Genomic DNA, 16,129 nt, shown 5'->3' on the forward strand with positions numbered 1-16,129 from the left:
CTGAAATTGTTTCTAAACACAGCCTTAGGTTTCCCGCTTAATTGCCAGTTACCACACTTGCTTACTACTGGCCATCCGGCATACTGGGAAAAATCCTGTTTGCCACCGAATTGTTGCATTTTTTACCAGCTGTCTATCAGTTCGATATTTTTTAATCATTCAGATTAAGCTTGCTGGTTATTTAGACATATTGTTATGGTTTGACAAACTCTGAAAATTGGTTTTTGCTTACTAAATTAACTACATTTCTGTACAATCACTGTTCTGCCCTTCTCTTGAACCTGGACTAATTATAATGGGGTATCATTTATAATAAAATATATATTATTAAACTTAATAATAAAAGCTTTTTCTAAATGTTTTATCGTAAGATACAGTTTTACATAAAAATATGACACTTTTTAGATTAGTGAAGCAATCTTTACTTAAGCTGTGTGTAGGTAAAGCCATGACTGCAATCTGTAAGAATATACCTCCTTTTTGCGGTTATCATATAAGGATAGGTAATATAAAATAACACTTTTTTCAATGTTTTATTTAGGGTAAAATGACATATTTCATATTTAATGAAGCATGTATCATGTATGTTGTTTTAATATAACTGTTTGAATCGGCTGGATAATGGGACTAATTTATATTGCTATACCTTCTTTTTAAATGTTTTTTTAATGATCTAATATTGTTTTTATTGTCATTATTGATGGCATAAGAAAGTGTGACCAGTGGTCACAATTACACCTCACTAGCTCTTGACTGACAGCCCTATCTGCAGCCTTTAAAAGCTGCGATTTACATAAAACCTCACATGAAGATAATCAATCATTTTCTGCCACTGTTCTGGTTTAAGGTCACAGCTGGAGCAAGAAATCCCAGATGTCCTTCTCCACAGACACATCTTAGTCTAAGGGTGTTTCGTTGACTCGATTGGACATACAGCTTTATCCCTCCATGTGGGTGGGTTCTGCCCCAGGGAGGTGTCCAATAATAACTCTGATCAAATGCCCAAACACCCCAACTGACTCCTTTTAATACAAAGCAACATGGTTTTTCCTCGATTGAAGGACGAGTGTTTTTCTTCCATTTGGAGCGTTATCAAAGCCACCCATCAAAAACAAGACAGACGGAACTATGAGGGGAGAGATTGAGAGAATAGTTTCCTGCACGTAATTGTGTAAGTCAAATGGCATCAACAGCATTGGGTGGCTGGTGTAGTAAAGCTAACTGGGCTTTATGGCTTCATAACTGGACGTAATGACACAGATAAATAAAGGAAGCCAGCACTCTGCTTTACCCCACGCTCTATAGCAAAGACACATATATTATAAAGAGCCGCACAACATCTTTTCTGCCCACCCCCTCTGAGAGTAGGAACATATTATTATTATTATTATTTGATACTGCTCCGTTGATATTAACTTACTAAAGTCATGGTTGGTTTATGGTAAATACAGTCGCATCATTCTAAACTTTCCCCATGTGTCATGGTGTGATTGAAATGTGTAACTGCCTAACTGTGTGCCTGCTGTTCCCCTTTGCTTTCGTCACCTGGAGGGTTACTAATTGCACCCTGCCAAGTGGCACAGACCCATGCTGCACTCTCCATCTCCCCTCAGGGCCAGGAGTGGGTGGCCCTGCCAATCTCAAGCCCACAAAGGGAGACATTAACTGTTGGCCTGCAGAGCATTTCTCTATCTGCAGACTTTTGTACTGCAAGGTCTAAACAGCTTCTCATAGCAATGACTCATTAAATCAAGGCACACACTGCTCCATTCACTCAAGTGTCAACACTGGATCTCACAAATATAAGGTCACATATACAGATGGAAAACAAATAAGACAAATGACAAAATACCAAAGCGGACCAAACCAAACTGAATAATAAAATATGGGTTTGTGTAGTATGGTGTGGGTGTGCTCGGGTTTTTTTGTCTTATGGGAGTGGTGGGTGTGTGAGACTGAAGCATTGACTGAGGCTATCTGGTATTGCAAGACACCTGGAAATGTTAACATGTAAAAAACTGACTAGAGAACAGAAACACTGACTAGAGACCACTTGACATCAGTAAGAACCCTAACTACCTCGGTGTAATGGCACAACTGCACTCGTTCACTTTAGGTGTGGCGAAAACGAAGGAAAGGCATTTTCCTGAAGCATAGCATAACCATAGGAGCATATGTGTAGCCCACATTATTCAGTGGGGAATAACAGTGGCATACATTTGCGTATGTGTGTATATCTATGTGTATGTGTGTATATACACAGTATATCTTATCTTGGATACACATACCATGCCATACACCTTTTATTTGTTAAAATGAGGAGACAGGTCAATTTTAATGATGAACCATCATCATCAGCATTGAAGCACCTTTACATGACATGTCATTTAGCTTTTTAACCATAGCAACATACAAACGTTGCTATACCTTAGACATCCCTATGGGAGCTTATGGGTCAAATGGGGTCAAATCGCTGACCCTTTGATTGCTAGATGCCAATTTCCCTGAGCCCCCTCAGCTTCAGTGTGTGGTCACACCAGGCTGCTGTGACCCCCGCCAGCGTCCGCTTCCCGTAGCACATCCTGTATCCACTTGGTGGTTAATAACTGCAACGTCCCTTCCATTCACTGCTAGCACAGTTAAACAAGAACTTTGAAGGGTAAAGGGGCCTTCGGCACGTTGTGTTTTTCTGTCTCAGGCATATCGATTGAGGCATAATGATGATATCGGCAAAGCCATTGAAACAAAGGCTCTCTGACCTTAAGCGAATGGCCTTGGCGCAATCCAGGACAAATTAGCATTTCCGATATCCCCCAGATAAAGGCAGTAACAGTGATGTAGGGGGGAACAGTGCAGAAGGTGTCTGTGTGTGAGTGTGTGTGGTTCTCCTTTAAATTAAGAAGTGAGCTAATGAGAGGGAGATGAGACGAGAAATAATTAGGGGAAATGACACAAAGGAGAGCGGATTCAGTGCCCATTGTACTTAATGATGCACTTTTACTCAACCTCTTCTTCCTACAGAGGTTGAACACACTTAATTTACTTTGGACAGTGTCTGACAAATGAGTTTAAATAAATGTAACATCAATGTACAGCCATTCTGAAGGTCAAAATGTAAGTTTGCCTTATGTAAGGCACAAATGATGTTGAATTTGTTGAATCTTTACATCACCCTTAACTTCTGAACTGAAAGACCTAAAGAGTCAGTAAGATCATGTTGGCTCTAAACAAATCCTGAACTTGGACATTAAATGTAAATGAAAAGATTTAAAGAAAAATTGTCTGAGTCTACTTTAATGTGAATACAATTAAGGGCAACATTTGCTGTCTATCTGGCTGCAATATTTGGAGGTACCTCGACTGGAGGGTCTAAAAAACAAACTTCTCATGAAGCCGGTCATTCAAAAATGTTTAGCATCAAGTTCAACAATGGTAAGCCCATTTGGTATAAAAAACAAAACATTATCAAAAATGGTTGAGACAAACACTGAACGGTGTAAGTAAAGTGTCAAGTATTGTTTGACTTCTCGTTATCTGTTTCACAGGTAGAATGCAAAAAGGCCCAGCCTAAAGAAGTGATGTGTCCCCCGGGGACACGAGGTCGGGCGAGGGGCCTTCCGTACACTGTGGATGCCTTCATGCTGGGCATGGGCATGCTGAGTAAGTTTAATGCTTACATTTTAGAATGTGCATAATATTTATCTAACACAAATGAATTTATTTCATCAACTGTGGAAATGTATGTCACTTGCTAATAATGATTTCACATTGAAATGTATCTGTTTTTTGTGTCGGGGGTACCCTCCTCAGGCAAACAGTTTAGGTTGCAGTGGAGACCAGGCTGCGAGGACAAGGATTAATTAACCACATTTGATATTTTACAGATAGTACTGTAGCAATAATGGCTTAAATATGTGTAAAATCCATCCTCAGAAAAGGAAGGAAACATGTCTAATGTATATTAATGTTGTCTTTAGTGCAGCTCTCCTTTGATCTTTAGTGGGATAGACTAAGATACAAGTGATGGAAAGGACTATGCAATTATATATTATATGTTTTTATGTGTATGTGTACTTTTTTATCATGATGCTTTTCTAAAAGTCATTTATTGCCTTCTCCCCAGGTTATCCTAACATTGTAGCAACATACGGCAGAGGTTACACTGGATTTGCCCCAAGCTACAGCTACCAGTTCCCAGGTAAGTTCTCTTTTAAACTGCTGATTACTGAAAGCTAATGTTTTTTTGTAGCTTCATGGTTGTACAACTTATTGTAAGCAGCTTTGGATAAAAGCATCAGCTGTATGTGATGTAATGTATAACAGTAGAATGAAAGTGATCCACCAAAAATGTGTACAAAGTCAATACAAACAAAGTAGGAGCGCGGGAGACTAAGCACAGCTGGACATGCTGGCTTCAAACCTGAGACCCTGCGGACCTCAGGAGGAAGGGGGAACAACTGAGCCATAGTCCTGCTATTACTCAAGGTCACTTTTGTGCAACTTTGCCAAAGAGCTCACTTGAGCCAGCATTTTTTGTCAAATCTTCACACTGCAACATCCCCTTGTTTCGACCACATTGCATTAATTAAAAAGCAAACGGTTGGGATGGAAATGAGCTGAGGAAGGCTGGAGGAGCCCCATGGTGTGACAAAGCCAGAGGAAACAGGATTAGAATATGTCAGCCCCAGGACTGTGCTATAGCTTCAAGGCCACAGACCACAGCGCACCGGGGAACACAGCAGGCTGCTGCCATTCACACACACACACACTGACACACACACAGCTGATGGCCCACTAGGGTTGGCCAAGACAGCTTGTCAAATCCCAGCCTCCTCCAACTGTGATATCTCCTCCAACCGCCCTTGCTCATCAACAGCGGTGGCTCCGTGGGTTACTGATGGCACAGCTTTGTCCCCTGAGGCTGAGGGGGGATCAGCGGCTGTACCCCGAGCATGGAGCTGTAATCACAACCTTAATGCTTGGAGTATCCGTCTCTCCATAATGACTTTGACAGCTCTTCCCTGCCATCCTCAAGCCAACAACTTGGCAGCACATTACACTAACATCCATCCTTTCATTCCATCCAATCTGGGACCCTTTTAAAAAGACCATGATTGCTCTAGGTCAGCTTCTTCAGACGTTGCTCTTAATCCCGTGGCGCCTCTAGTGAAATGATTTCCCCCTCTGTTCTTCTCACTTATTCACTTTGATTTCCTGATAATAGCAGAACGACCTTGGTGCTCCAACATGAAAAGGTGAATTAAAGCCTTCTTTCTTCCCCTCCTTTTCGCTTCGCAGTGTTGAAGGACTTAGAGTAGTTGGCTTGCCGTAGAGGTTAAAAATTGGCTGTTGAGAGAGCGAGGAGCTCATCTCTTTCTGAAGCACTGCCCATAATCCTCGCCCGGGACCCAATTCAGAGGAGGTCAAAGAAAGTGGCTCGTGTTGGTGTATGTGAAGGCTGTGAGTGTTCATTCTGCCTTTCCACTTCTAATCTGAGCAGCCTTTTCTGGCTCCATTTAACACAGTTTTTTTTACAGCAATCTTTATATTCAAGTGCATTCAAAGTCAACTATTCCATTGCCATGTCCTGTGTTCATATCCTATTTAGTGGAATTGTCTTGTAATGTTAGCGGGAGACGCCGCGCTGATGGTAAAAGACAGTAATGATTACACTTCACGCTCCCGTGTTGTTATTGCTTTGGTATATTTGCTGTAGAAATGTCATTTTAAAGAATTTCTGCTGGTTTCATTACTTTTTGCTGTGTGTGGTGAGTATGAGATGTGCAATGGACTAGAAGACAAACATTGAGACAAACACGACAATAATTCCCATCGCAGTTCCAAGGCTTTGTAGTGAAGGAGTGTTAAGTCGTGACACTATGCTGCACTGCAGTGATGTCAGTTGCATTTGAACCCTAAGTGTCATTTACGCTGGGGACATGTCCCCAACACTTTTTGAAAGTATAATTTGTTGAAACATTTTCTGAAAAACAGCAATGGTAATAAATAAGAACACTTTGAGTTCATTTGTTTTGTCCGTTCACGCTTGGTGCCTGTATTGCTGGGGATGCAAATGGTGCAATTTCTACATGGGGCACATTTTATGTTAGTTAACTTTAAACAGAAAATAAAAAATCTAATATTGCTCCTGCTTTGCAGCAGCGAAATAGTGTCAGCAAAAAAGAATTCAGCCTACTGAGTCTAAAATGACCCAAAACATGCCTACTCTGATCAGAAACTTGAACACATTTTTACATGACAACACAACAACATTTGGGCCCAGGTCACACCGTACAAAGCACAATTGGGTGTCGCAGCTACCCCCCTAGAGCAAATGTCTTACTTTCCCCCTGTCTTTCCTGTAGTGTCATACAACCCTTCGTCTTACCCTCGTGAACACAGACCAAATGTTCTTCACAGACATAAGGATTTAAAACACTTGAAAGGATGCTACTTTGTTAGAAGTTACATTTCATTAGGATTACACTGTATTAAGATGTAATAATACCATAATTGCCTTAACAGTTGACTCTGCGACATTGAAGAGCAAAGACAGATCTGCAGGCTGGTGGGGGGTGTGAAATACAATTGGTTTTTTTATCGGAAAAAAGTGTCCCCACCACTTTCAAAACAAAGTGCTTTTGACTACTTCCTTTGCTTGTATAAGCAAGAGCAATGTCTCTTTTTAGCCGCTTCCCCATTTCATAAAAAACAAATGTCTCTTTGTATTTGTCACAGTCCATTTTTGGTGGAGGACATGTTGGCCGCTGATGAGAGCTGAAGGTTGTGTCCATTTATGCATGTGTGTGTTAGTGAGCACCAAGGTCACAGGCTCTGCAGAGCTAATAAAAGCTCCATCCCTCCATCCTGTCTCTCTTCCCTCTTCCCTCTTTCTGCTTACCTGCTTGTTGGGAACCATTCCTCGAATTGATGTTTCACTTTTGATTAGTGCCTCATCAGTTATGAAAAAAGATATCAAAGACACACACATACACACACACACACACACACACACACACACACACACACACACACACACACACACACACACACACACACACACACACACACACACACACACAAGGCATCCAATAATGCAACATCTTACCCCAGGGACACATCGCTATAGCGGAATATAACTTACATCAAAGTATGGTGAAAATATTTAAATAATTCAATAATTTTATAATAAGTTAAATACTTAAAATGTCTCATTTGCAGAGAGCATCGGGCATTGACTTGAATCAGGGATGAGAGAAAGGACTGAATGCACTTCATTTTGAACAAACTCCCCAAAAAAACACCATGATGTAGACCTACTGTACTGCCCTTACAGTGTGTATCCTTAGGTCCAGCTAAACAGCTAGCTAACCTGCAAAAGCCCTCCATTCAAGAGACAGGGCTTGTCTTTGCTTGTTCTTTGTTGTTTTTCAGGCAAGGGCAAATGAACTAGTAAGCAGCGCTGTAATGTATGAAAACAGACACACAGCTTTACTATATCACAGTTACAATGTCAATTCACAAACAGGGCTAGCTAACATACTGCTAGCTAATATGGCATAATGTTAACTTACTTAACACAGAACAGTAACAAACGTTGCACCATCTGCAAATAAAACACATGTTTACTTTACATAAAATACCAATAATAACAATAGTCTCCAAGACAGAGGCATGACTGCCACAAATACAGCAACACTCAGTCGTCTCAAGTAACTAAGTACTGTACTTAAGTACAATTTTGAGGTACTTTACTTGAGTATTTCCATTTTATGTTACTTTGTACTTCTACTCAACCACAATTCAAAGTTATATTATGTACTTTTACTCCCCTACATTTATTTAATACCTTTAGTTACTTTACAGATGTGGATCAATGATGTGAAATACAACATCAGACTTTAGTTCCACCTGGAGTAAATCCACAAGCTACCCTGCAGTATACAAAGTCATTCAAACTAGCTGCACCTTTACCAGCTTTGAGAACACTTTCATGATCAATCATTATAAAACATATCATATATATTATTCTGAAATGGACCAATCTGCACAATGACTACTTTTACTTGTGGTACTTTAAGTTTACTTTGATGCTAATACTTTTGTACTTTTTACTTTTTGAATACTTTTACGTGTTACAGAGTATTCCTACACTTTGGTACTTCTACTTTTACTCAAGTACAATATCTGAGTACTTCTCCTACCTCTGCACACACACACACACACACACACACACACACACACACACACACACACACACACACACACACACACACACACACACACACACACACACACACACACACACACACACACACACCCAGCAAATCTGGATCAGCTCCGTTTTAGAGATTTGGGTACGGAGGGAAAGAGAGAGGGTTTTGTTTTCTGACACTTTGTGAGTTCCCTGACACACCGGGGACACATCTTTATGTATAAAAGACATCAAACAGTGCATTTTGCTTAATAGGTGACCTTTAATGTCGCAAAGTAGGGCTGCTCTTCCTCTAGCATCAATACATGAAAATAAAACGTTTTTTAACCAATGAAATCACAATGACATGGCACAATTCGTGATTGATTTGAAGTTGTGTTTAGGAGAAGGTCAGATTTCAGTGCTGGCATCTATTCCCTTCAACATATGTTGTATATAGAAGTTCATACTAATATTAATGGCCATTTAAGGAAAAATTGTTGAGGTTGATTTGATTGCAATTGTTTTTGTTTTTATATTTTTAAATCATGGAACCCCAATAAAAAATATATTTGGACATCACATGGCTAAAAATGCTCCCTCTTACTGTGAATGATCTCCAGATCACTCCGCTTGTCTAAAGTGAAATGTCTGTGTTGCCTTTAAGTATTTCACATGTATTACAGATTGCCTGGTGAGTCCTTCATACAGCAGCCCTTCCTCCTAGACCTTTATGCCTTTTGTTTTCTACTTTATGCTTGGAGTCGACAGCCTTCAGCTGCATTTTAACCCACATTCCCACTGCCTTTACTACATCTGTGTGATGCTGCACTCACCTAGAGTGGAACAGACAGAGGTCGCAGGCTTTTATACACTCACTGCTGGGGAACAGGAAAGAAGAAGCCTTGTTTTTCACAGAGAATGTGTCAACAATAGGTTGTCTATTTTAGAAGAGGGATGGATGGCTGTTCCAATTGGATTCTCCCTGTGCCTTAATGCCTTCAAAAATAGCTATGTGAAATGCACCATTAGCTCAGACTGCAGGCATCCAAAATAATGTGTGTGTCTGAGTGTGTGTTTGTGTTTGTGTGCCTATGTCTGTACTCATTATCTGACTCCAAATGTGAAGATGGATGCTTTTTTGGAAAAGTGACATCATTCCAAAACCAGAGGCCTGGCAAAAAACAAACACATACAGTATTTGTGGGTGAAACCACTTGATATCCTTGGAGGCTATTAACTCATGAACAAGGCTGTTAATTTTCGTAATACTAATCGGAAAGTGGGCAATTTGTAAGCAGAGTGGAGCTTTTTGGCACAACTCTACCTACTCCCCCGTCGCATGGTTTGCATTGAGAAGTCCAAACTGCAGCAACACTTGTACTATACAGAATCATTTTGTGGTCAAACTCTTCAGCATTAAGCAATATGTGCTGTCCTTAGTCACTTTACACAAAAAGTAGTGATACACTTGGACATCCCTTTTTAAAACAAAGAAATAAAGATGTTTACAGTACATGGTTGAATGAGGAACAAAACATTTGAGGATTGCAATAAAATGTAATTAGTTTGGATCTGATAATGTGTATACAAATCAGAATACTATCCCTGCCGTTAATGTTTGTCTTATCCATAATGTTATCCTGATTTTGGCATTGTATACTGTATATTTAAAATATATTTCCATCTTGTATCGCAACTACTTCACAGAGCTGTCCTCTAGATAAATATGTTCAATATAAAGAAAACAATTGTATCTAATTTTTAATACAAGATAAACTGGAAAAGTGTAGAACAGCGGTTTTCAAAGTGTGAGGCGCGCCGCCCCTGGGGGGCGCCAGAGAGCTTCAGGGGAGGTGCAGCGTGAGAAAAAAATGACGAGAAACAGTGAAATCTAGCTGGTTAACTAAAGCCAACTTTATGCGAGCGCATTCAGCTGTTATAGGCATGCCAACTTGATGCTCTGCTCACGGATGACTCGAATGAGCATAACAAACTGTTAAGATGATGACCTTACGTGTGTAAATATATTGTTTTCTTTGTGGGGGTCTGCCCCCAAAAAACAGTTTTAAGTCCTGAGAAAGTCAAATAAGACGGTGTGTAAAACTACACTGCCCAGCCAAAAGAAAGTAACCACTTTGATTTAACTAGGCCAGTAGCAGTGGCTCAGTCAGTAGGGGCTTGGACTGGGAGCTGTAGGGTCGCCGGTTCAAGTCCCCGACCAGACCTAAAATATGGAGTGTGGACTGCTACTTGGAGAGGTCCCAGTTCACCTCCTGCCCTGCTGTGGTGCCCTTGAGCAAGGCACCGGACACCTCCCTTCCCCCCTCACTCCCATTGCTCCCCGGGCGCTGTACAATAGCTGCCCACTGCTCCTAGTACTAGACTCCTGGTACTAGGATGGGTTAAATGCAGAGGCCAAATTTCACTGTGTGTGCTGTGTGCTCTGCATGTGTGACCATTAAAGAGGGTTTCACCCCTCCCAATTCTTCTTCTAAGGGTATAATAATACCTGCATTATAGCAACAACAACAATAATAATAGCAATAATAATTGGGGAGGGGGGGCACAGCTGTTCTTATGTTCTCTGAGGGGAGGCTCACCTTCCCACACTTTGAAAACCCCTGGTGTGGATCAATCAACCAAATAAGAGGTGACATCATGTAATATTGACCCAATATCAATATGTGGATAATATATACATAGAACTATCTTAAAGGTCACCTATTATGCAAAATCCCCTTTTTCATGTCTTTTAAACATGTGTCCCCTCTGTGTAAAGAGATTCTGAAATGTTCAGGAAAAAAGATTCGTCCTGATCCATTTATATAAAAACCTGTCTGAAAATGAGCTGATCAGATTTTGGCCACTTTATGATGTCATAACGATTTTTTGGCTTGTGTAACCATTAGCCAATAACCAACCAAGGTAACCCCCCCCCTTATCACCTGAATCTCCTCCTAGAGCACCATTGAGTTCTTTTTAACCAAATATCTCTCAGAGGGGCGTGGGGAGGGGCTCCTTATTTTCATCTAAAGTAACAGACAGAGAATCAGCACTTTTGAAGCAGGGCTGAAACAGAGGGGATTATGGGATGCTGCAATGATCTGTTTGGTAGTTCAGGCCAATGGCTTCGGAGACATGTTTGTATATATCTGAAACCTATAATATATTGATGAAAAACAGTATAATAGGGGACCTTTAATATAAGCATTTAACAATTTGTAAGCTTTATTTGATTCTTGATGTTTAGAGCAATTTAGCTTTCTAGCCCCTCTTCCCGCCAATGAAGCTTCCACTACTTCAGACAGCACTTGACCCTGGTTAATGGAGAGGAAGCGGATGGTGTTGCTGTTCAGAAGAACACACATTGTTAGAGAAATATCACTCGTCTCCGGCTTGATCTTCAATATCAGGATACATGTATTTATTATCCTTGCAAAATGGAAGTAGTCATCACATACAGAGCTGCATGGGAATAAATAGTTCCCCGAATAGTGTCCTTGACATACAAGAGAGGGTACACAGTCACAAGATGGAGGAATACTGGTTCAAAGCAGTATTCAATGTTTAGTTCAGATTAGCTAAGGTCTGCGTAAGCAATAAACATGACAGTCATATGTCTATCTCCATAGAGGCTGAATCATCATGTTAATCGTTGTAACATACAGTAGCTATCATATGCCTAAAACAGTCCTGACGCTCTTCTAGGTAATGTAAGGATTTCTTTAGCCCTGAGAGCAGGATAAACTGAAAAGAGTCAAGGGAAGCTTATAAAAGTTAACAGCATTTAATTAAACAAATGATGCGGTGATATGCAATGAAATGTGCGAGTGGAGGCTCCCCCCTTCCAGCTGTTGGTCCTGTCCGCGTTGGGTCAGCTGGGGTGTGGGAAGAGGTCGATTCTTCCTGTCCATCACAGGTTATCAACTGTAGTCTTCTCCTATTGGCCGGTGTCGACGGGGGCGTGTCCAATGCAAATCCTGCCGTTTTCTGCTGCTAAATTACATCATTCTAATGTCTGTGGTTATGTAAAGTGGACCTATCATGCTATATTATAATAATATAGTGTAGGACCATACCTATATAAGGCATATTTATACTTTTTTTTTTTCAAAATACCAAACAGATCATGCATTTTAGCCATGTCTCATTTTGCTCAATTTGACATTTTTTAGCTCTGGATTTGCAAAGGCAGATTCAGTGAGAACAGCACCATCTACTGGCCTGGCATATGTACTACAGCGTCTCCAGCGCTTTCGAACGGCAATGGCCGTGGCTGTCTCCTCCTGATTGGTGGAGTTGGCCCAATAGCCGTAGCGCCACCGTCCTGACGTCAGGACAGTGTTCAAATCTGGATCAGTTTTTATCAGATCCGTTGCAGCCCCTTTTTTAGAGATTTGGGTATGGAGGAAAATAGAGAGGGTTGTGTTTTCTGACACTTGGTGAGTTCCCTGGAACACCGGGGACACATAAAGACGTACAAAAGTGAATTTTGCATGATAGGTCCCCTTTAAACATTCCCTAATAAGGCAAGGCAAGGCAAGGCAAGTTTATTCATATAGCACTTTTCTGTACGCGACAATTCAAAGTGCTTTACAAAACAAATTAAAATACTTTTTATGAATAAATACTTGCAGTAAAAACACATTATATAATGGCATTACAAAGCAAAGATAATAAAATAATAAAAATAAACACCACAGGTATACAATACATGTTTAAAAGGCATACTGTAGTTCGAATATGAGCAGCTCAATTAAAAGCAGCGGCAAAGAGATATGTTTTTAGTCTTGATTTAAAAATGGTAAGCGTTTCTGCGGACGTGCATGATTTGGGTAGTTTGTTCCAGAGTGTCGGGGCATAATAGCTAAATGCTGCCTCTCCATGTTTTGTTGTTACTCTCGGAACCGATAGCAGACCCGTCCCAGAAGACCTGAGGCACCTTGATGGCTCGTAATTGTGTAGGAGTTCAACAATATACTTTGGTCCTAAACCATGTAATGATTTAAAAACTAGCAATAGTACTTTAAAATCAATTATTTGGCCGACTGGAAGCCAATGTAAAGATTTCAGAACCGGACTGATGTGATCCACTCTTTTAGTGTTAGTGAGGACACGTGCAGCAGCGTTCTGAATCAGCTGCAGCTTTCTGATGGATTTTTTAGTGAGCCCTGTGAATACACTATTGCAGTAGTCGAGTCTACTGAAAATAAAAGCATGGACAAGCTTTTCTAAATCCTGTTGTGACATTAGTTTTTTAATCCTCGATATATTCTTCAGGTGATAGTATGCAGACCTAATAACTGTTGTAATGTGGCTGTTGAAATTCAGGTCTGAGTCCATCACTCCACCTAGATTGCTGGCTTTATTAGTGGTTTTGTAGTCTGACGACTGAAGCTCTGCGATTACTTTTAATCGGTCCTTCTTTGCTCCAAAAACAATGATCTCAGTTTTTTGTTTGTTCAGTTGGAGAAAGTTCTGAGTCATCCAGTCAGTGATGTGCTCAATGCACTTGCTCAGTGTTCTAATCGGAGAATAGTCTCCTGGTGTGATTTTAAAATAAATCTGGGTGTCGCCTGCATAGATGTGATAGCTTAGATCGCTGTTTTTAATAATTTCAGCCAGGGGTAGCATATAGATATTAAAAAGCAAAGGTCCTAAGATGGAGCCTTGAGGAACCCTGCATGACATATTTGTCAAAGTTGATGTGTAGTTGCCTATTGAGACAACGTTTTTTCTGTCCTTTAAGTAGGTACTAAACCAATTTAGAGCTGTTCCTGAAACTCCCACCCAGTTTTCTAGACAGTCTAGCAATATGTTGTGGTCAACAGTGTCAAATGCAGCGCTGAGATCTAATAATACTAAAACTGATATTCTGCCACTGTCTATGTTTAAATGAATGTCATTTAAGACCTTTACAAGTGCAGTTTCAGTGCTGTGGTTAGGTCGAAAGCCCAACTGAAACACATCAAAACCGTCATTTAAAAACATGAAATGACTCAACTGTTGAAAAACAACTTTTTCAATCCATTTGCTTAAAAAAAGAAGGTTTGTTATTGGCCTGTAATTATTAATTACGGTTGTGTCCAAGTTAATAAAAGTTTTTGCAGCGTCAATAAGTGAGAGTTAAAGACAGTGTGTATAGTGTACAACACCACATGTCATTTCACCTTCAATTCACGGTTTCAAAACTTAGCACTCGCTACATGCTAATGCTAACGGGAAATGGCGAGATTTACTCAACGGAAAACCGGAAGTCATGTGTGAACATTCGGTTTTTAGAATAAAACAGATTTCAATTAAATACAGTGTATTTAATACCTTTAGTTACTTTACAGATGTGGGCCTTTGTTATCATGTGCTACTCTGATATTAGAAGAGTACATTCAGTATTTTCCCAACACACATTCACCATTTCTAAGTAGCCCCTTAATCACAATTCTCCATCCCAGACTCGCAGCTGCACTGTTTTCCATTTGTCAGAGAAGAATGAGCCCAGGTGGGTGCAGATGATAACCAACGAGTGATGAATCTGGAGGACCCTACTATGTGTCATTTATTCAAATAGGAGTACAAAAGGAGTCCATGAAAACATCACGGCTAGTCAAGGAATGTGTAGAGATCTTACTGAAGATAAAGCTGCCTTCATATGACCTGAGTTAAAAACGGGTCGCCGTTTTCCTATGGAGAGAGAGCCTGATTAGGAAGAAGTGCTACCCTCGCCATTGAGCACTGCTTGAAATTGTCGCCTGTTGCTGCGCTTGAAGTTCAAACTTTCAAATTCAAAAGAACTCAACTTGATTTCCATTGACTTTTCGCAAACTAGGGAGGTAACAATAGAAACTGAACAAACTAGTTGTTTTAAACGCAAAGCTCTGCACACTACCTCGCGGTGAGCAAAGACCAATCGCATTTCATGAGTAGGCAGCTTAAAGCAAACCGAAAGGATATTTTAATTAATACACGAATGTTGTGGAAATGTTGATTCGTCCAGAAACTATGGAGCCACCTTTTTTGTCCTTTGAGCTCTCACTTTCTTTGTCTTCAGTCCCAGTTCCCACAAACCCCCCTCAGGACAAGCTAAGCACCAAGGCCCTGAACCCACTGCAATCTTAACATTGGCTTTATCGTTCTAGCAATAAAGGGTCCATGAAATTGATTTAATGCCACACAGGCTTTTCCTGGGTGGCAAGAGTCTCAAAGAGTGCAAAGCAAGGCACCGGCTCCCACTATTCATTAACATCTACTAATCCCACTTTGTTCAAGTAAGTCTGAAAGTTCAGCTGGCAGGCCAAGCTTCCCACTGCTGAGGAAAAGGGGAAATGTGGAGCAGAAAATGTATAACAGATACATTTTAAATTCAATATTCCTCAGTTTATCATAAACCGTAGTTTCTATCTTTCTGAGTAGAATTACTGTTATTTGTATATTGACATCGTTACATTAACGTACAATTAAATACATTTAAGTATGCAATTGAAAGGTAGATTGAATATACCAAATCACATATAGGTTGCTCCAGTAAAAAAAAGAAAAAGATGGCAGCTACTGAGACCTGCTAAGCTAGCACCTTACAGCAGGAGTTTAGTAAGGTTTTTTTCTTCTTCTTTTTCTTCATCATCATCATCATGATTTAGTTGCTTCCTTATTTGATGATTGGAGCGGCTATCTCACACGCTAGTTTACACTTTATATAATGCTGAATTATTAAATACAGCTCTGGAAAAAATAATAGACCACTGCAGCATTATCAGTTTATGTTGTTTTACTATTTATAGGTACTATGTGTTTGAATAAAATGATTTTTTTATTCATATAAACTACTGACAACATTTCTCTGTGTTGGAATTCAACAGACACTGGAATGTAATGGCTGCCATACATGTAGAGGGTTAGGGTTAGTAATTTAGAAAGATTCGGAGTCGTCTCTTC

General features: G+C 40.2%; 1 protein-coding gene across 4 annotated transcripts in view; it reads left to right on the plus strand.

The window, feature by feature from the left end:
- Nucleotides 1–16,129, plus strand: part of LOC117471022 (RNA-binding protein Musashi homolog 2-like) — a 162,323-nt gene that overhangs the window by 129,250 nt on the left and 16,944 nt on the right. For all 4 annotated transcript variants that reach the window (XM_034115798.1, XM_034115800.1, XM_034115799.1 and 1 more), the window contains exons 9-10: nt 3,546–3,660; nt 4,124–4,198. In XM_034115798.1, the coding sequence (XP_033971689.1) occupies nt 3,546–3,660; nt 4,124–4,198 (190 nt within the window). The remainder of the gene's footprint in view (nt 1–3,545; nt 3,661–4,123; nt 4,199–16,129) is intronic.

The sequence above is a fragment of the Trematomus bernacchii genome, unplaced genomic scaffold, assembly GCF_902827165.1.
Source record: "Trematomus bernacchii unplaced genomic scaffold, fTreBer1.1, whole genome shotgun sequence".
Taxonomy (NCBI): Eukaryota; Metazoa; Chordata; class Actinopteri; order Perciformes; family Nototheniidae; genus Trematomus; species Trematomus bernacchii.